The sequence below is a fragment of the Macaca mulatta genome, chromosome 12 (assembly GCF_049350105.2).
Source record: "Macaca mulatta isolate MMU2019108-1 chromosome 12, T2T-MMU8v2.0, whole genome shotgun sequence".
Taxonomy (NCBI): Eukaryota; Metazoa; Chordata; class Mammalia; order Primates; family Cercopithecidae; genus Macaca; species Macaca mulatta.
In genome coordinates, this window is record NC_133417.1 from 123,876,504 (window position 1) to 123,901,204 (window position 24,701).

The 24,701-nt window shown below is 49.1% G+C and overlaps 2 protein-coding genes across 34 annotated transcripts in view; one reads left to right on the plus strand and one right to left on the minus strand.

Annotated features, from left to right (window-relative positions):
- Positions 1 to 1,420, plus strand: part of PLCD4 (phospholipase C delta 4) — a 30,263-nt gene extending 28,843 nt beyond the window's left edge. For all 3 annotated transcript variants that reach the window (XM_077957598.1, XM_028831120.2, XM_077957599.1), the window contains exons 14-16: positions 35 to 170; positions 483 to 632; positions 712 to 1,420. In XM_077957598.1, the coding sequence (XP_077813724.1) occupies positions 35 to 170; positions 483 to 632; positions 712 to 818 (393 nt within the window). In that variant the 3' untranslated portion in view covers positions 819 to 1,420. The remainder of the gene's footprint in view (positions 1 to 34; positions 171 to 482; positions 633 to 711) is intronic.
- A 731-nt stretch (positions 1,421 to 2,151) lies between these two features.
- On the minus strand, positions 2,152 to 24,640 carry ZNF142 (zinc finger protein 142). 31 transcript variants are annotated; one of them, XM_077957587.1, is made up of 11 exons: positions 24,391 to 24,640; positions 24,006 to 24,156; positions 23,727 to 23,827; positions 21,156 to 21,469; positions 16,418 to 16,496; positions 15,079 to 15,246; positions 13,042 to 13,866; positions 10,583 to 10,760; positions 6,526 to 9,478; positions 4,887 to 4,992; positions 2,152 to 3,034 (listed from the first exon to the last, which is right to left on the minus strand). In XM_077957587.1, exons 7-11 carry the CDS (start codon positions 13,823 to 13,825, stop codon positions 2,565 to 2,567), a joined length of 4,491 nt encoding a protein of 1,496 aa, XP_077813713.1. In that variant the 5' UTR covers positions 13,826 to 13,866; positions 15,079 to 15,246; positions 16,418 to 16,496; positions 21,156 to 21,469; positions 23,727 to 23,827; positions 24,006 to 24,156; positions 24,391 to 24,640; the 3' UTR covers positions 2,152 to 2,564. The 31 variants fall into 31 exon arrangements, with proteins under 31 accessions (XP_077813713.1, XP_014966558.1, XP_077813706.1 ...); XM_015111072.3 differs by having other exon boundaries at positions 16,418 to 16,539; XM_077957580.1 differs by having other exon boundaries at positions 16,418 to 16,788.
- Positions 24,641 to 24,701: the final 61 nt, after the last annotated feature.

Consider the following 24,701-nt stretch of genomic DNA (forward strand, 5'->3'; position numbering starts at 1 on the left):
AGGAACTCGTGAGATTCCAGAGCCCTCGTTACAGGTGATCAGTGGTCAGCAACTCCCCAAACTCAACAAGACCAAAGAGGGGTCCATTGTGGATCCACTGGTGAAAGTGCAGATCTTTGGTGTCCGTCTAGACACAGCACGGCAGGAGACCAACTATGTGGAGAACAATGGTGAGAAACTGGCAGTGCTGGGGAAGTAGGGGTAGGAGCATGATTAGTTTTCCTTCTAGTCTGCCTTCCATTAAGTATAGTCTCTGTTATTGCATGTCCCTACATGGGAGGCAGTGTGGAACAGTACAAAGAATCCTAGCTCTTTACTTAAAAGCTCCAGTGACCTGGGCAAATTACTTGCTTACTCTGAGCCTTCTTCCTCACCTATAAAATGCTGATTGCCATCTAGATTAAATGAGAATACAAGAAAAGCAACCCAGTCAAGAAGACTGTCATAATGTCTTCTTCATTTCCTTCTATCCACCAACTCAGGTTTTAATCCATACTGGGGGCAGACACTGTGTTTCCGGGTGCTGGTGCCTGAACTTGCCATGCTGCGTTTTGTGGTAATGGATTATGACTGGAAATCCCGAAATGACTTTATTGGTCAGTACACCCTGCCTTGGAGCTGCATGCAACAAGGTGAGCCAGCCCCCTTTGACCCCTGGCCAATACCCCAGGTCTGACTGCCTTCTTAATGCTGTCCTCCTGCCCCTTCCAGGTTACCGCCACATTCACCTGCTGTCCAAAGATGGCATCAGCCTCTGCCCAGCTTCCATCTTTGTGTATATCTGCATTCGGGAAGGTCTGGAGGGGGATGAGTCCTGAGGTGGGCACTTCACGGGAAGGGTTGGTGTGCTGGCTTTAGATGGTGCGAAACACCTGGAAGGACGCTCTAGAGAACAAATGGAAGTGGTGAAAACCAAGCTTTGGATTGTGCATTCCTAGGCACAAAATTACCTCATCCTTCCTAACAAGCAAATCTGGGACCTGATTTTCCACCGTTTTTCTCTTTTCTTTCCTTCCCTTGTTTTCATAAGCCTTTGGTATCTTTCCTGCCCTTTCCCTTTGTGTACTCTATACTGGAGTTCCCTTCTTCCTCTTGCTGTAGGCTCAATCCCATACCAACATCTATGACTAATCTTTCCCATCAACTCTGTGTGAGGGCAGATTGCAATTAGAAATTCAGAGGGGCTTGGAACAGAGAAACCTAAAGAAGCATCATCCCCTCCACTCCCAACTTCCTCAAAGCCCAAAGCCAAGGGAAGGATAAATCAAGGCTCAAGGCTTCCCTGGCCAAGATTAGGGAGAGACTTGACCCCAGGACTGTACGACTTTCAAGAGAACACTGCACAGCACTCACAGTCCCCACTGGACTGCTTCCTCCTTAGCCCCACTGGTATAAATACATCTCTCTCCAATTTGGCTTCGATATGGTCTGTCATTGTTGGGCAAGGAGGGGAGGTACAAGGGTTGTGGGGACATCTGGGTAGTCAGGTGAGAGAAGGAAAAGGTAGACAAAGAAGTTCCCAGGAGACCTCCTGCATGTGCTACATAGGAAGGACACAGAGTATGGCTTTTAAGAATCAGGGCAAAAGAAGACAAAAGATTATGTGGTCCCAGCCTTCCTGAAGATTCTGGCTGGAACCATCCTGGTTTATGTCTGTTGTCCCAGCATAATTATTAAGAGTACCCTCTTTAAGTTTTCCCAGTGTGTCCCAGTTTAGATGATCAATTATATAGTAAGGCACTACAGAATTATACTGTGAAGCAGTTACAGAATTCTGAATTGGAGATTTTCTTCTCTAGTCATCTGCCTTTCCATAGTATCCTTGTGCTTTAACACCTTACTGCAGGTGCTGAGCCAGTGCGAGGATTGATGATGAGCTAAAGTTGCTTCTAGGAGAAGGCTTAGTGGGTAGCAATCCTCCCTTTATAGATACAGGTAGACAAAGGAGCTTGAAGTAGGGAGCTGGCCAAGGGTCAAGACAGCTCAAGGACAGAGAGAAGGCAGACCTAGGCTTGTTTCAGAATCAATACTGAGTGAAGATGGAAGGAGACAAAAGGGAGGCAGAGGTCTGAGAGGGGACAGAGTTGATCAAGATGACAGCCTGGAAATGTTAAGACAGGGATTTGGATAAATCTATAATGTAGTAACCACTTTCTGTTTAACATGCTTTATAGAGCATTAGGCACAACAGCACATGCGGTTAGATACAACTGTTTTTAGAAGATTCTGAAAGAAAACAGGACTTGACACAGTAAGAAGGAAAGAGAAGATTGAGTGGGTAAAATCCAGATCTTATAGCCAGGGACTTTGATGGAGTGATGGTGAAGAAACCGGGAACTCGCAGGTTAAAAACACAATGTACAGCAATAAGAAATCAACATTGTAGTCCATGTCCCCCTTTTATATGGGTGATAATTTCAAAGTACTATAGCCAGAGTCCCAGGAGGGTTCTAGTCACCCTTGCTCCCCAAAAGCCAGTCCTTCCTTAGGCTCCTCAGGTTAGTGCTGATCCCAGTCTGCACATCTCAGACCATACCCTCTTCCTATTCAGGTGGGGCAGGCTTTCAGCCCTCAGGTCCAGTGTGGGGAGTGGCAGGAGCAGGAGGGCTGGGATCCTCCAGCTGCACATCATGCAGGTGCACTGTGGGGGTGGTGGGGTCTTTGCCCACACCCTGGTTTGGGTCAGCTTGGTCAGGGTGGTGCCTGCGTATGTGCTTGACCACCTGGAACTTTTGCTTGGCCTTGTAGTTGCAGAGGCGGCAAAAGAAGGGGTGGCGGTCGGTGTGGGTGAGGGCATGATGGCGCAGGCCAGCAGCCCAGCGGAAAGCACGGTGGCACACGTTGCACACATAGGGTTTGGCCTCACTGTGCTTGCGAAGGTGGGTGCGCAGCAGGAAGCGCGTCTTGAAGGCCTTGCCGCACTGCTCACACATGAAAGCCCGTGCTTCTCGATGCCGGGTCTCCTGGTGCACACGCAGTGCATCAGCCCGGTTGGTGCAGTACTCACACTCAGGACACTGGTATGGCTTCAGTCCTACAGGGCAGAGAACAAATCACCATTGAAAGGCGGTGGAGCAAGGTTCAGTGGGCCATGGAGTTACTGATCGGTGGATATGAAGAATGCAAGCAGCAAGTTGACTAATGACCATATCTTTGGAATGCTCCAGTCCTCCAGTCCTGTTTGACATTTCTTTTTTTTTTTTTTTTTTTTTTTGAGAGATGGAGTTTCGCTCTTGTTGCCCAGGCTGGAGTGCAGTGGCATAATCTCCGCTCACAATCTCTGCCTCCCAGGTTCAAGTGATTCTCCTGCCTCAATCTCCCAAGTAGCTGGAATAACAGGCATGCACCACCACACCTGGCTAATTTTGTATTTTAGTAGAGACAGGGTTTCACCATGTTGGCCAGGCTGGCCTCGAACTCTAGACCTCCGGTGATCTGCCCTCCTTGGCCTCCCAAAGTGCTGGGATTATAGGCATGACCACTGCGCCCGGCCCTGTCTGACATTTCTGTGCCTTTCCAACACAGAGTCCTTGTACATCAACAAGAAATCAATGTTGTAGTCCCAGCAATCAATGTTGTGGGTGCCCAATGGATGCTGAAGATTAACTGGACCTCTAACCAACTAGCTACGTGAGAGTAATGAATATTCAAATATGGAAGGGTTTCCACATGGGAAATAACCCTCTTTTGGTCACAGGGTACTCATGGAATTTGTCAATTCATTTAAACACAACTGCTTGTTCAACTCGAAAAGCCAAAGACCAGCCTGGGCAACAAAGTGAGACCCTGTCTCTACAAAAAAATTAGGTGGGCGTGGTGGCGTGTACTTGGTAGTTCCAGCTACTTGGGAGGCTAAGGCAAGAAGATCATGTGTACCCAGGAGTTTGAGGTTGTAGTGAGCTATGACTGTACCACTGCACTCCAGCATGGGCAACAGAGCAAGACCCTGTCACTGAAAAAAAAAAAAAAAAAAAGTAAAAGAAATACTTAGGAGGGGCCAGGCACGGTGGCTCACGCCTGTAATCCCAGCACTTTGGGAGGCCGAGGCGGGCGGATCATGAGGTCAGGAGATTGAGACCATTCTGGCTAATATGGTGAAACCCCCGTCCCGTCTCTACTAAAAATACAAAAAATTAGCTGGGCGTGGCGGCAGGTGCCTGTAGTCCCAGCTACTCGGGAGGCTGAGGCAGGAGAATGGTGTGAACCTGGGAGGCAGAGCGTGCAGTGAGCTGAGACTGTGCCACTGCACTCCAGGCTGGGCAACAGAGTGAGACTCCGTCTCAAAAAAAAAGAAAAAAAAAAAAAGAAAAAGAAATACTTAGGAGGGAAGAGGTAGTGGTGAAAGAAGTGGCATTCACAAAAGCAGAGGGCCTTGAAATGCTCCTAATCAATTCCTCCACACAGGGAAGATCAGATGCAGTAAGCACAGGCACATGGTTGTGTGCTTTCAAGAACCGAGTTTGTGGATTCCATCCATACCCAGGAGAAGAAAAGGACAGACTGGAACAGGAGACCCCTCTACTTTCTCCTTTTTAACTCATGATAGTTCTGTCATGTCTGTATAAGAGCCAGGCAAATCTGCCCTCAGTCACCCAAGTTTGAGTTGGGGGTTCTCACGAGGGGAAAAATGACTGACCTTGTAACACAGTCACCTGGGAAGCTTTTGGAAATTACATATGCACAGGTTCTCAGGTTTACCCTTCTGATTCTGACAGGTCTTCAGTGGGTTGGGGAGCCATTCTGGCACATACAACCCCAGCCTACCCTCTACTCCCAATGTGAAAATTGATGTTGGCCCTGAATTGGAACAAGGACCAGCCTTGGTGAGGTGAGGTTTGCCAGGGAACAAGGGAACCCTTCAGGCCTGTGAAACCACACAGACTCACCTGTGTGCTTGGTCATGTGGTATTTGAGCTGGTTGACCCACTTGCACTTATAGCCACACTCAGGGCACAGGTACTTCCGTTCCTCCTTGTGGATCCGCATGTGGTACTGGAAGAGGCAAGAGCAAAAAGTAGAAAATGTGTACCCTTTGGTACTCACTGGATGTAGAAGTAGGGGTAAATAGGCAGAGAAACTGTTGGCAGATAACCCTGTTCCCTGCTCCCATCCTGTCCATAGGCCGCTTATCAACCAGGTCCCTGAGTTTTGTCAGTTTGGTATCCTAGGTTTGCCTTAGCTCTGTCACTTACTAGCTATGTCCCAGATGGTTTAATCCCTAATTCTCGGACTACTAATCTATAAAATGGGGAATAAAGTATCTATATCTCATATTTTTGAAATGATTAGAATTATAGTGCTAGAAATATAGTAAGTGCTCAATAAATGTTAGCTGTTATTATCTAGATTGTTCTTACCCTATTCTATGCCTTTATCATATGGCAAGCAGACATTATGGAACTTCATTTTTCTTAATCTTCAGTTTCTTGCTAGGAATTTTTTTTTTTTTTTTTAAGAGACAGGGTCTCACTCTATTGCCCAGGCTAGAGTGAACTGGCATGGTCACAGCTCTCTGCAGCCTTAACGTCCTGGGCTAAATCGATCCTCCCACCTCAGCCTCCCAAGTAGCTGGGACTACAAGCATGTGCCACAAGGTCCAGCTAATTAAAAAAATTTATTTTTATAAAGACAGAGTCTCCACATGTTGCCCTGGTTGGTCTCAAACTCCTGGGCTCAAGTAATCCTCTGGCCTTGGCCTCCCAAAGTGCTGGGATTACAGGCATGAGCCACTGCACCTGACCAATAAATTTTTATTTACTTATTTATTTTTGAGACAGAGTCTCGCTCTGTCGCCCAGGCTGGAGTGCAATGGCGTGATCTCAGCTCACTGCAAGCTCTGCCTCCTGGGTTCACACCATTCTCCTGCCTCAGCCTCCCGAGTAGCTGGGACTACAGGCACCTGCCCTGCTAATTTTTTGTATTTTTAGTAGAGACGGGGTTTCATAGTGTTAGTCAGGATGGTCTTGATCTCCTGACCTCGTGATCCGCCCGCCTCGGCCTCCCAAAGTGCTGGGATTACAGGCATGCGCCACCGCGCCTAGCCCTAATTTTTAAAATGGGGTCTGTTGCTCTGCTACCCAGGCTGGGGTGCAGTGGCATGATCATAGCTCACTGCAGCCTCAAATTCCTAGGCTCAAGAAATCCTCCCACCTCAGCCTCCTGAGTAACTGGGACTACAGGTATATACCACCATGCCTAGCTAATTAAAAAATTTTTTTTTGTAATGGGATCTCAATTTGCTGCCGAGTGGCCTTCAACTCCTGTCTTCAAGCGATCCTCCTACCTTCATATCTCAAAGTGTTGAGATTACAGGTGTGAGCCACAATATGGAACTTTATCTTTACAACAACCCTATGAAGTTGGTATTATCTCCTTTTTAACAGATGAATAATCTGGGGCTTGGTAAAGGAACTTTCCCAAAGCCACAGAGCTAATATCTGGAGGCATCAGCTTTACAGAACTCAGGCAGTGTAACTCCAGAGCCTGTACTCCTTCCACTTCCTGCCCCATATCCTCTGACATTACCTTGAGGCGAGAGGGATCAGCACAGGCATAAGGGCAGAGGTGACAGTGGTAAGGCTTCTCCCCAGTGTGGATGCGGCTGTGCCAGGTGATCTTCTGCCGGTTCTTGGTGCTGTAAGCACAATCGGTGCACTTGTAGAGACGAGTGCCCCCATGCCCTTTCACATGGTGATCTAGTACCAGCTGATGGCGGCACGTGAAGTCACAAAAGGGGCAGTGCAGAGGGGGCTGGCCAGCATCCCCATCCCCATCTGAGGCTGCCACAGCTGCTGAAGTCTCCTCATGCTGTTCCAGGTAGTGCTTCACCAGGCCCACCCGCTCCCGGGCAGCAAAGTCACAGAGCTGACAGCGGTGGCTGAAATGCTGCTGCCTCCGGTGCTCATCCAGAGCCAGTCGGCTAGGGAAGGCCTCCTGGCAGGCCCCACACTCAAGCCGTGGGTGCTGTTTACGGGTGTGTCCTCGTAAGCTGGCAGGGCTGGGGCATAGCAACCCACAGCGGGAACAGTGCAGGGGGCCCTCAGTGGTCTCTGCAGGAGAGCCAAGGGCAGGCTGTGCAGGCTCAGGGTGTCGGCGCAGAGCATGCTGCTTAAGTGCTGTCTCTGAGCTGAACTGGGCTTCACACTGGGAGCAGGCAAAGGCTGGGGTGCCTTGGTGGCAGCTGTTGACATGACGAGTAATGTCATGGCGAAGGTAGCCACTATAGTCACAAAGTGGACAGAAGTGGGTGGGTGTTTTGTCATGTACCCTTAGCCGGTGCAAGCGCAGTTTCGAGTTGGTACCAAATGTCTGGGGGCAAGAGCTGCAGGGGATGCGGCCAATGCCTGTGTGTCGGGACTGGTGAGCCTCTAACCGGTACCGTCTGGTGGTGGAAAAGTCACAGAAGGGGCACTGATGAGGCTTCACCCCCTCGTGCTTGAGCCGCCGGTGCTGCTGCATGCAACGGCTCTGTTTACAGGTGAAGCCACAGTCCCCACACTGCAGATGGGGCCGGGGCCCACGGGCTGGGGCCGCAGTGGGGTGCCTCCGCTTCTGGTGGAGCCTCAAGGCAGAGGCAGCAGGAGCAGTGAATGGGCAGAGGCTGCAGTGCAGCTCTCCAGACTCCTCGAGGGGGCAGCCCCGTGTCTGGTGAGTCCTCAGAGCCCGTTCCTGCTGGCAGCTAAAGGGACATGTGGGGCAGGTGAAGCGAGCCCCCTTCTGCTTTTGAACCAGAACTGTATCCCCATCACCAGATCTGGACTCTGTACTCCTATTCTTCAGGGGAGCAGAGTCCCCATTGCTCAATGGGGACACAAGCTGGGTCTGGGAGGTCCCTCGTTTTCCTCCCCCACTACGTCCTCCCCTGCAGCCTTCAGTCACGTGAGAGGTAATAGAGGAGAGCCGGGAACAAAGGAATGGGCAGGAGTTGCAGTGAAACTTGCCCTGCTCAAAGCGGTGTTTCTTCGGGGCCTCTGTGGGCGAGGAGTTTCCTGCAGGAGGGACTGGGTCAAAGCAGTGCTTCTTAGGGGCCTCTCTGGGCAAGGAGTTTCCTGCAGGAGGGACTGGGGAACCAGAGACTGTGGCAAGAGGCTCTTCTGTTTCTTCTGGCTCCTTGGGAAGCTCCAAAGGAACATCTTTCGGAAGCAGTAGCTGTGCTTCTAGTGGTGCAGGTGGGGGCTTCCCACCTTCTGTGTCCTCTGAGGCCTGGGTACCCGGGAGCACAGGTTGCAGAGGTATGGGTGAATCTGGTCTGGGCAAGACCTTGTTCTTTCTGAGCAGAACAGGGCACTTCTTCAGTACGTGGGTGCTGAGGCCACGCTGTTGCTTGAAGCTAGCCCCACACTCAGGGCACAGCAGGGGCTCTCGGCGGCCCTGGCACCCAGTCCTGGAGTGCAGATTCAGGGCCTTCTCCCGGCGAGTGATAAAAGGGCAGTGGGGGCAGCGGAAGGCTCGCCCCTCTCCCTGGATCACTACCATCTGCACCCGCCCCTCTAGCACCAATGCCTCTGCTTGTTCTTTATCCTGTCTCCTTAGAGCCTTGAGTAACGACTCTGACTCAGGTAACGGGGGCAAGGGTGCTGTCTCAGCAGGTGGAGTTGCCTTGAAGGTTCCTACCCAGTTGTTAGGGGCCTCCTCTAAGGATGGATTTGTGGAGGGCTCAGACGCTAGCTTTTCCAGAAGGGGATTTTCTTCGGCACCCAAGTCAGAAGTCCCAATACCTTCAAAGTTAGATAGCTCTGGCCCTTCCAGTCCCAGGGGCCTGAACTCCATAGGGGCTGTTTCAGTGACCTCCTCAAGGGGTGGCTCAGTCACAGACTCCAGCTCTACTCCCAGGGCCTCTAGGTGTAGTGTGCAGCTGCCCTCTTCCACCTCTGCTGGGCTGGAACTGCCAACCAGGTCAACCCCATGGGGAGCCTCACTGCCCTCCTGTCTTCCAGTGTTGACCTCCTCACTTGTCTCTGGCAGGGCCTGGTCCAAGCTGGGGTCCACCACAGTCCCAGGTTCGTGACCTGGCCCCTTGGACTGGGCAGACAGCTGGCTTGAGGGCTCTGAATCTGGTGGGGGTGTCGGGCCCTGCATGGCCCCTTCTGGCTCCTGGCTCGCATAGCGGAGCTGCCAGGCCTGGTCTCCAGGCACATAGCCATGGGCCTTGCGTTTGTGGAACAAGAGTGTGGTGTTGCTGAAGGTGCGGTAGTCACAGAGGGCACAGTGGAACTCACGGAGGCGGGTATGCTTGCAGTTCTCATGGCTCAGCAGAGCCTGCTTGTGGCGGCTCTGGTAACTGCAGTAGTGACAAGGGTAGAGCGGGGCCGGTGTGCCAGGGTGGTGCTGGGAAGCCATGTGCTTCTGCAGCTCATACTTCCGCTTGCAGGCGAAGGCACACACCTCACACATCAGAGACTTGCCCTGATGCCGCAGCTTGTGGCTGCTCAGCTGATCAGCCCGGTGGCAGCGATAGGAGCACTGGTTGCACTGATACCTGGCAAGGAGAGAAAGGGGGAGGCAATCACAATAATTAATCACAACAACTAAGAATCACTCAGTAAATACTTACTGTGGGCCAGGCTCTGCGCTCAGTATTGTACATGTGTCACCTGATATAACCCTCCTTTTCACTACCCTATGAAACTGGTATCTCTATTGTCCACGGGAGAAAAACTAAATCACAGACGTTAATAACTTGCCTAAGGTTGGTTACAAAGGAAGCCAGGAGCAGAGACAGCCTAGCTTCAGGGCCTGTGTTCTAAGCCCTACTCTGTACTGCCTTCCTAAAATAATCATGAATCAGCATGACCCACTGTACACTTCCAAGGAGCTGACGTGGCTACAACTCCACAGGGCAGGTTTCTGTGCCTCGTTTCCCTTCTCCCACATAAGCATGACAGCTCCAGAAACCCCTTAGCCAGCTGTGCCACAGGTCAGAGAACTTGCTGGATTTGGAAGTGGCCAAGACTGGGGCATGAATATAGAGTCTATTCACTTTCCCAGGGACAAACTCTGAGAACTCAAGTACACCTTAGCCTCTAGGCCTATACTGTAGGTCTATACTCCCTTCTCAGAGCCCAGAGAGTGCTCACCATGTGACTAAGCCACAGTCACAGGGGCCAGCTGTAGGCAATGCAGTTGAGACAGTGGGAACAGAGAAGGGTGTTATGAAAAGACTCTCTTTTTTCTTTCCTTTTCTTTTTTGAAACACAGTCTTACTCTGTCACCCAGGCTGGAGTATGGTGGTGCAATCTCGGCTCATTGCAACCTCCTCCTCCTGGCTCAAGCAATTCCAGTGCTTCAGCCTCCCAAGAAGCTGGCATTACAGGTGTCTGCTACCATGCCCAGCTAATTTTTGTAGTTTTAGTAGAGATGGGGTGTTGCCCAGATGGCCTTGAACTCCCAAGTTCAAGTAATTTGCCTGCCCCGGCCTCTCAAAGTGCTGGGATTACAGGTGTGAGTCACTGCACCCGGCCTTAGGAGGAGACTCTCCAGGGATTGGAGAAAGCAATAGGGCCAGAAGTTAGATCCAAGAAGAAGCTAGCTTGGCATAAGGTTCTTGGGATTGGGACGGAGGCCTATGTGTGTGTTGTTGTACCTGAGGTCCCCTGTATGTTTTCGCATGTGCACACGGAGGTAGTGCTTCCACTTGGTGACATAGCCACATTCAGTGCACATGTAATCCTTGGTGTTGGAGTGGGTCAGCATGTGCTTCGATAGGTAGCTCACGTCTCGACATGTGAAGTCACACAGCTCACACTTGTGAGGCTTCTCACCTTATATGGGGGATGAGGATGAGGGGAGAGAACACAGGTCAGACACAGAGCAAGTGGACAGACCATTTCTTCCAGCAAGGCTGCCCTGATGCCAGTGAGGAACAACAGCTTCATAGGCTACCTGCAACGGTGAAAACCTCACAATAATGAAGGCTGCTTCACAGCCCTCTCAAATAACTACTCCCCCAACTTTCACACCAATGAAGATGGGAAGAAAGTAAAGACCAAGCTTTTCTTTTCTTTTTCTTTCTGTTTTTTTAATTGAGACAGAGTCTCACTCTGTCGCCAAGGTTGGAGTACAGTGACGTGACCTCAGCTCACTGCCAAGCTCAGCTGCCCGGGCTCAAGCGATTCTTGTGTCTCAGCCTCCCGAGTAGCTGGGATTATAGGCGCCCGCCACCATGCCTAGCTAAATTTTTTGTATTTTTAGTAGAGACAGGGTTTCACCATGTTAGCCAGGCTGTTCTCGAACTCCTGATCTTAGGTCATCCGCCCACCTTGGCCTTGTAAAGTGTTGGGATTACAGGCATGAGCCACCATGCCCAGCCCAAGCTTTTCAAAACTAGCTTAAAGTCCACTCTTGATTTGTTTTACAGTTTGCTGTCACTATGGTCAACTGCTCTACTTAGCCTAATTCTTTTGTTTTCCAGAAAAGGAAAAATAAATGAGACAACAGAACAGAATGGTCAAGAATTCTGATCTGAAGTCCAACATAGTAATAAAAATATTAACAGCCAACATGAACAAAGTTCTTACTATGTGAATAGCACTCTTCTGAGCACTTTGTAAAAAAATGCCTCCTCCTCTCGGCTGAGCACGGTAGCTCACACCTGTAATCCCAGCATTTTGAGGGGCCGAGGCGGGTGGATCACGAGGTCAGGAGATCGAGACCACCCTGGCTAACGCAGTGAAACTCTGTCTATACTAAAAATACAAAAAATTAGCTGGGCATGGTGGCGGATGCCTGTAGTCCCAGCTACTCGGGAGGCTGAGGCAGGAGAATGGAGGGAACCCGGGAGGCGGAGCTTGTAGTGAGCCGAGATTAGGCTACTGTACTCTCAAAAAAAAAAAAAAAAAAAAAAAAAAAGCCGTCTCTCCGCAGATTTTCAGAATATCCTTAAGAGGCAGGTGCTATTATCACCCTCATTTTACAGATAGGGAAACTGAGGCACAGAGAAATCATAGAGCCATTAAGTGGTAGTTTAAATCCTAGCTGACTACCATGTGGCTTCGAGCAGTCTGTTTCTTTGTCTCCAAAAGGTTGTATAAAGATTATATGAGATGTTCCAAAGTTGTCAGTGAAACTCAGTGAGAACTCAAAGGTGAGCTGTTCATGTTGATGGTCAAGACCTGGCACTGACAGGCTGGGCCAGGTTCCTTCAGGACCCCTCCTTGTTGTCCCTGCCCACTCACCCAGCCCCATTCCCTATGGTGAAAGGCTGGCAACATGGTACTCTGCAGAGTTCTAACACTATCTGTGTCGTCTTAAAGTAGGTCTCAGAGTTTGTCTCTTTTCTCATCTTTACCTGCCTTACTTACAAGATTAAACCTCTTGGAAAGACCTCAGAAACATGAGATTCTGTGACTAAAGCATGTACAGGAATGAGTTCAATGAGAATAATGGCTTTGTCCCAGGCTACCTAATATTTTTTCTCCCAAACCAGTGTCTTTGATGAAAATTCTAAAAATGTCCTGTCAATCCACTGATGTTGACATAGAGATCACAAATGGGATGATGCTGTAGCAGGAAGCTTGGTTTGGTTGTTACCTAAAGCATCAAGAATGCTGGAAGACAGTTACGAGTGCCAGTTAAACATCTGCAACTTCCAGGTCACTGGAGGTGATCTTGTTCGGTGTCATGGACACCCAAGCTATAGAAGGCCATACGCATGTGGACGGTTCAGTCCCCTCGCCCCTGTCTCTTAGCACATCCCAAAACATGAATTGCAACGTAAGGTAATTTGTCCTAGTTTGGGTTTCTTCAGGCTTGATGTTAACCCACTCAAGCCTGACTAGGGGTGGGCAGAACTGGACAGGGGCTTAAGAGGCACAGCACCACAGTGGTTAGAGCACAGGCTCTGGAATCAGACGGCATGGATTCAAATCCTAGCTCTACTAGTTTACTAGCTAAGTGACACTCAAGGCTCATTTGTAAACCTGGAATACTAGATCTATCTCTAGGAATTTTGGGTCAAATGAGAAAATGTATGCAAGGCCCTTTGTAGCCATTATCACCACCATCATTATTACAACATTATTGTAAAGATGGAAACCATCCTACCGGTATGTAGAAGCATGTGTCGGATGAGCACCCTCTTGTGGGCAGTGGCAAAGCTGCACTCAGGACACTGGTGGATCTTTTCATGAGCATGCATCTTGCCTACATGATCCTGGTAAGCCACGGGGTTGAAGGTGGCAAAGGGGCAGAAGGTGCAGCGCAGCTCTTCACTGCCAGGGTGGCCCTGCTTCTTGTGTTTACGGAATAGGTGCTTATTGGAACAAGCAAAGTCACAGTGGGGGCAGTGGAAGGCGTAGTGGCTCTTGTGGTGGGCCTCCATGGCTTCGGCTGTGGCAAAGAGCATGGGACATGAGTGATGGCGGCACTCCACAGCCCGCACCCCATGGGTCTCCTTCAGGTGCTTAATGAAGGCCTTGCGGTCGGGTGCTGCATAGCTGCAGCCCTCCTGAAAGCAGCGAAGGGGTACCGGCTCTGCCGCGGCTGCTGCCGTGTGGCTCTTGAGGTGCTCCTTGAGGGCCTGGCTGAGGCGGAATTCCTCACGGCAGATAGGACAGGCATAGGTGTCTGAGTAGAAGTTGGAAATATCTTCATGCATGCTGGCCATGTGGCGGTTGAGTGCATTCCTCTCCACCGCACTGTAGTGGCACAGTGGGCAGTGGTGGGCCTTTTCACCCAGCTCCCGCAGCAGATGGGTCTTGAGCTTGCTCTTACTGGTGAAGAACTTCTGGCAGTTGGGGCACTGGAGACTGGGGTCTGGGAAGTGGAGATGAAGGTGTTCCACCAGATGGGTCCGCTTCTTAAAGCAGCGCTTACACTCTGGACACATATGGGTCTTGAAGAGGGACTCGGTGCCAGAGACCACATCCCCTGGGAGAGGGAATAGAGTTGAGAGAGTGAGATTTTTCTGGGGATAGCCAGATAATGGGAGAACCACAATTTGCTCAGACACAAACAATGTGTGGCCTCTCTCCAGGAAACCAAGCAAAAGGGTCTCAAACACTGTAGTCTCAAAGAAAAGGTGAGAAACTCAAGTTTTAAGAGAAGCAAAACCACAAGGGCTTCTCAGGCCTTGCTGTGACATCCTGTTTGAAGTGCTTTACTCAGCTACCTGCTCTTCTTGAGTCTTTGTTTAGAGCTGCTTAAAACAATCTGAATGGAGCATTCTTGTTCTTTCCTGCCTTGTTCTATGGGGGCAGGCAGAAGCATCAGCAAGATTAGTTAGAAGGAAAAGAGCCCCCAAGGGGGTGAGCCAAAAGAAAGTAAAGAACTCTTGGCCGGGCGCGGTGGCTCAAGCCTGTAATCCCAGCACTTTGGGAGGCCGAGACGGGCGGATCACGAGGTCAGGAGATCAAGACCATCCTGGCTAACACGGTGAAACCCCGTCTCTACTAAAAAATACAAAAAACTAGCTGGGAGAGGTGGCGGGTGCCTGTAGTCCCAGCTACTCGGGAGGCTGAGGCAGGAGAATGGCGTGAACCCGGGAGGCGGAGCTTGCAGTGAGCTGAGATCCGGCCACTGCACTCCAGCCTGGGTGACAGAGTGAAACTCCGTCTCAAAAAAAAGAAAAAGAACTCTTACTTCTAAACACTGGCTCACAGGCTCTAGCTAATAATGAAGTTGGTAATAAATACAACCACATCTTTCTTATTCACCTTGATAACAACTGTACTCCTTGTGGGATGACTTTCAAATATTCTACTGAGGTGAAAAACTGGGAAGCAAAGATTCAGAAAAAAGTATTTGAGGGCTCAGTGCCAGACAAAATAGGCTGTTATCATCAATAACTTCTGGCATCTCTATATTATGATGAAGATCACCTCCTGCTTCCCTGCTAGAGTTTTCTGCCTGAGGAAAACCAGCCCAGTGAAGCAAACTCGATTTACCCCAATGCTATATTACTAAAGTCTTTACCATTCACTCATTCATCATTTTCCCACTAGACCTTGACTTTTGAGTCAAGGTAGAACAGAATAAAAGGATCCGAACCAAAGCTCAGAAAACAAACCCCAGAGCTTCAATACCACGGTTTCAATAATCCATTCTTTCCCACCACCAAGGGCTTCAAGCCTTAGTCATTACCTTCCAGCCGCTGAGCCCCTTGGCCTTTATCCACAGCCTTATGGGAGTTCTTCTGGGTGTCATTCTTCTCTTCTTTCTCTACATTCTCCTCTTCAGCTGTCTCCTGCCCAGGCAGGGGTGTACCTGCTTCCTGTGAAGGTTCTCTCTCTCCTGGAGGCAGTTTGGGAGCTGGAGAGACATAAAACTTGATAAAGTCTACAGGAGCCAATGACAGCACTAAATGCTTATACTTCTCCACCTACTGGCTGAAATAATCACCCTCTTCCACTTTTAGCATAAGGAAATCTTGGGTTTTATGTATAAATGTATTTCCACTCAAGACAGAAATAGGAGGACCAAGAGCTAAGTTATTAGCAATGTTCCAGTCTAAAGTAACTCACACCTCAGAGAGCACCCCTTTTGACAGCAGTGAGGTCACTGAGGTCATAGGGGGCTGAAAGTAGAGAATGGGTAGACTGCAATTCCTTCTCTTATCAGAATCCTGGCCTCTCCTGGCCTGTTTTCTCTGTTTCCTCCTGCTCCTCTGCTCTCTCATGCTTTTTTGGGACCAAGAGGAATGGCAACTAGTAAAACACCATCTCCCTTGAATGTTCCTTTCCCTTCCTCCCTCTCTCTTTCTCTCTTTTTTTTTTTTTTTTTTTTTTTGAGACAGTGTCTTACTCTGTCATCCAGGCTGGAGTGCAGTGGTGCAATCTTGGTTCACTGCAACCTCCGCCTCCTGAGCTCAAGTGATCCCCCACCTCAGCCTCCTGAGTAGCTGGGACTACAGACATGCACCACCAAACTCAGCTAATTTTTGTATTTTTTGTAGAGACAGGATTTCACCACATTGCCAGGCTGTTCTTGAACTCCTGGATTCAAGGGATCCATCCACCTTGGCCTCCCAAACTGCTGGGATCACAGGCATGTGCCACAGTGCCTAGCCCAAACGGTTATTTCCTTTTTAAAATAACCCTGGCTTCTACTGCTCAATCCCCAGTTGCTCTAAAGGAAAGTCTACAGGCATTCCTTCAGTGGCCATAGCCAATGATGGTCATTTTTGCCTTTGCTCTCAGAAAGCTGTGAAATGGATCATTAGAGAATATTGGTTAAGTAACTTCAAGCCACAGGTAGCCTAAGCCAACTTTCACTCATTGTCACAAAGACTTCCTCTTTGTCCCATATATTCCACTGTTTCAAGATGCCTTCCCATGTCATCCAGTAACTCCATCCTCCTGAGCCACTATCTAGATTCTCTTATATTCATGTACATTCATGGCCTTGGAAACAACTGCCTCTCCTATAAGATCAACTGTGGCTGAACTCCAGGAGAGGAACTGCTTGGCCCTTGGCCTCATACCTGGCAGCAGCTCCTGGGATGGAAGGCCCTGAACGGCAGAAAGTTCTCCCTGTGTCCCAGCACCATGGCTCCGCTGATGCTGCCGGAAGAGTTTGACGTTGGAGCCCATGAAGCTGCAGTGGCTGCAGTGGAAAGGGTAATGCGCCTGCCGGTGCAGCTCCATGCCCTGCTGGCTCCCGAAAAGCAGGGGGCAGCCCCGGAAAGAACAGGGCACAGGAACTGCTCTGTGAGTCTGCCTCAGGTGGTGCTGCAGACCCTTGCGATCTTCAGCAGAGAACACACAGCCAGATTCTGGGCAGGAGAAGGTGTCAGGAGTGCCCCGGTGAATCTTGAAGTGGCTCTTCAGGGCCTGGGGTTGGGCAAACTCCTGTCTACACACAGGGCATGATAGGGGACTAACTGGTGGGCTCTGGCCCTGCAGAGGGCCAGGGAGGATTGGGTTGCTGGGAGGCAGCTCTACAGAGCATGGGGGGCTAGAGAGGCCCTGCACAGGCTGTATATGGGTCTCACTGCACTGATGCAGGGCCAGCAGAGTGGGCTCTGCGAAGCTCTGTTCACAGCGCTCACAGAAGTACACCTCCACCACCTTTACCAGGACACCTGCAGGCAGAGGACCGACAGAGAAAGGCATAGAATCAGATGGAACAAGACTCATAGGAGTTAGTTACTAGTAGAAAATGTAGGTGAATCTTTTAATATTCGTAGAGTACAGATGGACTTTAAGTCTGGTCCTACACCTGGACTGTAAGCCCCATAAGGTCAGGGACCATCTATCTGGCATGTGTGTTTGGACTCCTAGCACAATACTTGGTACAAGGTAGGTGCTTAATAAATATTTGTTAAATGAGTGAATAAACAAGCAAATCCAGACAGCATTAAGACAGTATATTTTGCCCAAGTGAAAACCAGAAACTTCCAAAAGAAAATGACAAACTAGGGATAATATCTGCAATATAAATGATAAGAGCTTTACTTTCAAATTCTGTAAAGAGCTTTACAAAGGCACAGGAATGGATAAAATGGAGAATATCCTTTCTGAAAATAGTTATTATTCTCCATAATAATTGCTGCCGTTTTAAAAGCAATGGGCAAGACTTTGATTTCAAAAGGCTTAATAAATGCTCTCATTTGGTCCTCCAACAGCCTTATGAGAACAAGGTCCTGAGATTCTATGAGGTTAAGACTACTATGTTTATTAGTGGTAGAGCCATGACTCAAGGTCAGGTTTATCCTACATTTATTCTGCTGGTCCTTTTGCTCTTTATTGTTATTTTGTTAAAAAAAATTTCAGGGCCAGGAGTGGTGGCTCACACCTGTAATCCCAGAACTTTGGGAGGCCAAGACAGGCAGATCACGAGGTCAGGAGATCGAGACATTCCTGGCTAACGTGGTGAAACCCTGTTTCTACTAAAAATACAAAAAAATTAGCTAGGCGTGGTGGCACGCACCTGTAGTCCCAGCTACTCGGGAGGCTGAAGCAGGAGAATCGCTTGAACCTGAGAGGCGGAGGTTGCAGTGAGCCAAGATTGCCCAGTGCACTCCAGCCTGGTCAACAGAGAGAGACTGTCTCAGAAAAAAAAAAAAAAATTCAGGCCGGGCCCAGTGGCTCACGCCTGTAATCCCAGCACTTTGGGAGGCCGAGGCAGGTGGATCACCTGAGGTCAGGAGTTCGAGACCAGCCTGACCAACATGGAGAAACCCCGTCTCTACTAAAAATACTAAATGACCTGGGCATGGTGGCGCATCCCTGTAATCCCAGTTACTCAGGAGGCTGAGGCAGGAAAATCACTTGAAACCAGGAGGCAGGGGTTGCAGTGAGCCAAGATCATACTATTGCACTGCAGCCTGGGTGACAAAAAAAAAAAAAAAATTTCAGTGCAACATCTAAAATGATACCTAAGTATACAAAGGAAGAAAAACCACCCAGCCCCTTCACACACACAATTTCGTGTGTTTCTTTTTGACCCTTTTCTTCCCACTTGCTATATATCAAAGATATTTTTATATTTGAGTACATTTACATCTAGTTTGTACTTTCTTGTCCAGTTTGTTTTTTCCAGAGCATGGACAAATCAAAATGAAATTCTGCCCTTGCTTCCCTGGGGAGAAAAAAAATAAAAATAATTTTTGTGGCGGGTGGTGGGGGAAACAGGGTCTCTCTCTGTCACCCAGGCTGTAGTGCAGTGGTGGTGTGATCATAGTTCACTGCAGCCTTGACCTCCCGGGCTCAAGCGATTCTCCCACCTCAGCCTCCTGAGTAGGTGGGACTACAGGCACCACCATGCCTGGCTAATTTTTACATTTTTTGTAGAGATGGGGTCTCCCTATGTTGCCCATTCTAAAAATAATTTTAAAAAATAAATTAATTGTGCCCTTACGGATGGACATCTGGGCTGTTTCCAACCATTAAAAATAAAGCACCCCTATATATTCTCATCCTTGTATCTTTGTGCATGTATATATGCCTTTCTGTAGGACAGATTCCTACAGTGGAATTACAGTGGTCAGAGTATGCAAACTGTAAAATTTGCTATGTAGCTAAATTGACCTTCAAAAGATTATACTAATTTGTATCTCCATAATCTATAACATGGTGTTTCCTATAGCCTCGTCAACACTAGGTATTATTTAAAATGTTTAATTTATGCCAAAGTGCATCTCCTATTTTTTTTTTTTTTTTGAGACAGAGTCTCGCTTTGTTGTCCAGGCTGTGGTTGAGGGGCACAATCTTGGCTCACTGCAACCTCCGCCTCCCAGGTTCAAGCAATTCTCGTGCCTCAGCCTCCTGAGTAGCTGGGATTACAGATGCCCGCCACCACGCCCAGCTGATTTTTTTGTATCTTAGTAGAGATGGGGTTTCATCATCTTGCCCAGGCTGGTCTCAAACTCCTGAGCTCAGGCAATCGCCTGTCTCGGCCTCCCAAAGTGCTAGGATTATAGGCATGAACCACCATGCCCAGCCGCATCTCTTATTTTTAACTGGAATTTATTTGTTTGCTAGTGAGATTAAGCATCCTTCCATATAGTTACTACTTTTATTTCTTTAGAGCATTGCACATAGATTTCTTTTTCCCATTAAAAAAAAAAAAAAAAAAAAGGTTTCTGCTGGGTGCGATGGCCCAAAACTTTAGGAGGCTGAGGTGAGAAGATTGCTTGAGCCCAGGAGTTCAAGACTAGCCTGGGCAACAAGGTGAGGCCTCGTCTCTACAAAAGAAAATTTAAAAACTAGCTGGGTGTGGGTGGTATACACCTGTGGCCCCAGCTACATGAGAGGCTGAGGCAAGAGGATTGCTTAAGCCTAGGAGGTCAAGGCTGCAGTGAGCCATAACTGTGCCACTGTACTCTAGCTTGGGTGGCAGAGCAAGATCCTGTCTCAACAAAACCCCCAAAACCAAAAGAAAACATAAAAAGGAAAGCAAACAACAAAAAAGATGGTTCCCTTTTCTTATTGTGGTTCTTTGAATTTTAAAGATATTAACTCTTGGCCGGGCGCAGTGGCTCACGCCTGTAATCCCAGCACTTTGGGAGGCCGAGGCGGGCGGATCACAAGGTCAGGAGATTGAGACTATCCTGGCTAACACAGTGAAACCCTGTCTCTACTAAAAATACAAAAAATTAGCTGGGTGTGGTGGCGGGCGCCTGTAGTCCCAGCTACTCAGGAGGCTGAGGCAGGAGAATGGCGTGAACCCAGGAGGCGGAGCTTACAGTGAGCCGAGATGGTGCCACTGCACTCCAGCCTGGGTGACCGAGCGAGACTCTGTCTCAAAAAAAATAAAAAAAAAAGATATTAACTCTTTCTTATATATTGCAAATGTTTTTCCTAGGTTTTTTTTTTTTTTTAAATTTCTTTCACCATATGGAAGTTTGGAAATATTATATGGTCAAATTAGCTAATCTTTCCCAATATTCTTTGTCACTACACTACAGTGCCAAGTGAAGTGGTGACAACTATGGCTGGAGGATGGCAATTAAAAAACAGGGAAGCTTCCTGCAAATAAGAGGTGATGACAATGGGATGAATAAAGGGAGAATCTTTCATCTGAGATAAATACAAATGCTCAACTTCTGCTGTTTGTTTGTTTTGTTTTGTTTTTAAAGTGGTAGGGGTCTCACTATATTGCCCAAGCTGGAGTGCAGTTGCTATTCACAGGTATGATCATAACATACTGCAGCCTCTAACTCCTGGGCTCAAGCAATCTTCCTGCTTCAGCCTCCCAAGTAGCTGAGACTACAGGTGCATGCCACCGTACCAGGCCTCAACTCTTATTCTTAACAACATGCCTTGGATGAGTAAAGTATGTTATACACAAAAAACTAGGGCAGGGAAATACCAGATCACTTCTGGAAAGCCCTGCCAAGACAGGGTTTTTGCTTAATCCCTGGCTGCAGTTCCTGGGTAGGAGGGTCAATATGGACGAAAGAATCTCCAAGGACTGTAAGAGTAGGGACAAGCCAGGATTCGGCAGAGGTGTCAGAAAGGTCTTACTTTCTGGATTACTGCCTAGCACACACATGAAGCCCTTGCAGGAAGGACTGCCAAAAGCTTGGTAGAAGGCTGTGCACCACTTCGCCAGCCTTCAATCAACATGCACCAACTGCAAACCAAATGACAACATCTCCAAGTATAAAAATAGGATGCTACCTTGTGTTCTCATCATATTTATACAGAATCAAAAATAACCCAGACAAAACCTCAGAGCTGCCTGTCCCACTGGCCTGCTTGCAACTGTGTTTGTACCTGGGGTCTCTCCAGGAGCACCTGGGGTCAGGGTTCCAGCTACTGTCTCCACAATGATCTCCATGTTCCCTGGACCCTCTTCAGTTGCTGTGGCCTCTACCAGCAGGCAGCCTGGCTCAGTAGGCAAAGGCGCAGGGTCCCCGGAAGGACAGGGGCTCTGGACAGGCCCCAGGATTCCACGGTTAGAGAGAGGCGGGGGGATCAGCAAAAGCTCAGGACACAGTCCATCCATCTCTCCGGTGCTATGGGCTGGCTGTGAGTCCAAAAGTGGGTCTGTCATCACCACCGACTTGTGTGTTTTGGCCTCTTAAATGCTGACAAGCCAACCAGAAGAAAAACAAAGTAAAGTTAGAGTTCCTACTTTCTTCCCAGCTGGTGTGGGTACACAGCCCAGTGCCCACCGACTTAGGCATTTTCTTGCATGGCAATATGCCACATATACCTTATAAGACTAAATAGAGGCTTTCTTTTATGATAATGTTCAGAACAAAAAGTATAAAAATGATAACGGAACATTAGGAGAGAGCCAACAAGTATTGGCCAACATATTAATGACTGCAGGTTGTCTCCCGCTAGCTAAGTGCCCTTAGCCAAGTCATTAAGCAATTTGGGTCTCAGATTTCTTATCTGCAGCAAAATTAGGTGGGGCCAAAGAATCTCAGAAGTCCCTTTTTTTTTGTTTTGAGACAGAGTCTCGCTCTGTCACCCAGGCTGGAGTGCAGTGGAGTGATCTCGGCTCACTGCAACCTCCACCTCCTGGGTTCAAGCAATTCTCCTGCCTCAGCCTCCCTACTAGCTGGACTACAGGCAGGCGACACACACGCCTGGGTAAATTTTGTATTTTTAGTAGCGATGGAGTTTCACCATGTTGGCCAAGCTGATCTCGAACTTCTGACCTCAGGTGATCGGCCCACTTTGGCCTCCCAAAGTGCTGGGATTACAGGCGTGAGCCACCTTGCCTGGCCCCTTTCTCTCTTAACCTTTGATAATCTCACTATTCCTCAGAATGGATTATAAGGAAGGCCCTTCCTTCATCATCTGGATCCTGCTGACCTCCCCAGACTCATCTCCCACTTCTCCCCTCAGCAGATCTCTGAACCAGATGATGTGCCATTCTCCAGACTCACAACATTCTCTTTTGCTTTCATACCCTCATAGCCTTTTGCGTCTCTTGGCTTGATACGCCTTTTCCCCTTTTCAATCTTTCTCTCTTGTCTGGCTAACCAATTAACTATCCTTGAAGAAGCTACACAAATGTCACTTCCACCATGAAGGCTTCTGACATTCTTTTTTTTTGAGACAGTCTTAGTCTGTCACCCAGGCTGGAGTGCAGTGGCATGATCTCAGCTCACTGCAACCTCCGCCTCCTGGGTTCAAGCGATTCTCCTGCCTCAGTCTCCTGAGTAGCTGGGATTACAGGCATGCGCCACCATGCCTGGCTACTATTTTGTATTTTTAGTAGAGATGGGATTTCTCCATGTTGGTCAGGCTGGTCTTGAACTCCCGAACTCAGGTGATCCACCCGCCTCAGCCTCCCAAAGTGCTGGGATTACAGGCGTGAGGCACTGCGCTGGCCTGGCTTCCTGACACTCTTAATTTTCTCTCTTCTGGCATCCTGAGGGCACTCTGTACACAGCCCTTTCAGAAACGAGGTCACACTGCACTGTTTTTTACCCATCAGTCTCTCTCCCTAGATGTGTAGCTTTTTAGTAATTTGTTGACATTATCACTTCAATGACATCACTTTGTGATACTGATGTTATCACTTCAACGAACACAAATCACCCACAATCGAAGCTTCCAGTGAAGAAGCACAGACATGGAGCTGCACTGGAGTAACGCTAGGTATCTTGCACTAAACCAGTGGTTCCTCACCTATAGCATAACACGTTTGTAGAAATTTCAAACTCATTAACTGACTATGGCCTCAAACTAAATATGGGAACATAACTGAGAAATGAATGACAATTAAATTGCATACCCTGTTATACATGGCTAAAATGAGTTTAAGCTGAATAATTAGTAATTAATAAGAATGATAGGAATCACTTCATGAAATTGAGTCACAGAGAAGATGCAAAAAGAAAAAAAAAAAAAAAAGAAGAAACCAGGCGGGGCACGGTGGCTCACGCCTGTAATCCCAGCACTTTGGGAGGCCGAGGCGGGTGGATCGGGCGGGCCGATCACCTGAGGTCAGGAATTCGAGACCAGCCTGGCTAACATTGTGAATCCCCATTTCTACTAAAAGTACAAAAAAACAGTAGGGCGTGGTGGCACACGCCTGTAATCATCCCAGCTACTCCGGAGGTTGAGTGAGGAGAATCGCTGGAACCTGGGAGGTGGAGGCTGCAGTGAGCCGAGATCGCATCCAGCTTGGGCAACAAGAGCGAGAAACTCCGTCTCAAAAAACAAACAAACAAGCAAACAAAACCCAAGATCCTGCAATCTGATAGTCCCTATTTCCAGAATCCCACGACTCAAAACAACAGATCATAGGGATTCACAAGGTGGCTGGGAAGTGTGCACTCCCGTGGCCAGAGGGATTCTCTGGAAACCGCAGTCTCCACTTACTGAATATTATCGCTGCTCTGGGGAATCTTCCAGCTTGGCCATACATGGCCTCCGGGGGGAGCCAAGGAGGACGCTGAGCCGTCAAGATTAAGAACCTTCACCTGAGGAAGGGCAAGGTGAGGTAGGAGACAGGTGGGCACGAGAGAAGAAATACGCTTATCTTCCGGGCAGGAGGACTGAGGAAGAGAAAGGACAGACTAAGGCAGAGAGGAGGTCTGGAGAAATAACGGGTCCCGGCCCAGGGACCCAGGTTCCCACTTGCCTCTGGCTCTGACTCACCGCGTAGCCTTGGACAGACACAGTCGCATCGCTTCTCTGGGCCTCAGCTTTCCTGTCTGTAAAATGGAGGTGATGACAGTGTCCACATCGTCGGGCGAGAACTGGATCATAAGAGCCAGCGAACGGGAAAGGCGGCTTGTAACCTGGAAGGCTTGGGATGGAGCATCGTCATGATTTTGGTCCTGAGAGCAGCGGGTACCGGGCGGGGTCCAGAAGCGTGACGCAACTGCGGTGCCGGGGCCCAGCTCCTCTGGGTGCTCCCTTCAGTACCTCCTCCCGAGAGTTCCCAGAGCCCAGGCCCACCCTGATCCCGGGGCTCGAAAAACTTTGCCTCCAGCTTGCTTCACCCGCGTTCCCTTCCCAGTTCCGCCCCGCAGCTACTCACCTCCACACCCCGAGCCGGCTGGAGCCGCATCTCTATGGTCGGCCGCGGCTGGAGCGGCCCCCGGTGCCCCCTTTGTGCGACCGCCTCCGGCCCAGCCGCCTCTAGGATATTGGGGATGTGGAAGCCACTCTCTCTTCCTCTTGCCGGCTGCCGGGGTACTCTATGTTTTCTCTCTCTGGTTTTTCCCGCCCTCCACCCCAACTCCAGCCCTGAAGCCGGAGAAGCACCATCGAGAGCTCTGGGATAGAGTGGCGCGGGCTTCTTGGTGGGTGTGGCGGGAAGTCGATGAAAGGACCCGGGGCGGGGCCGAG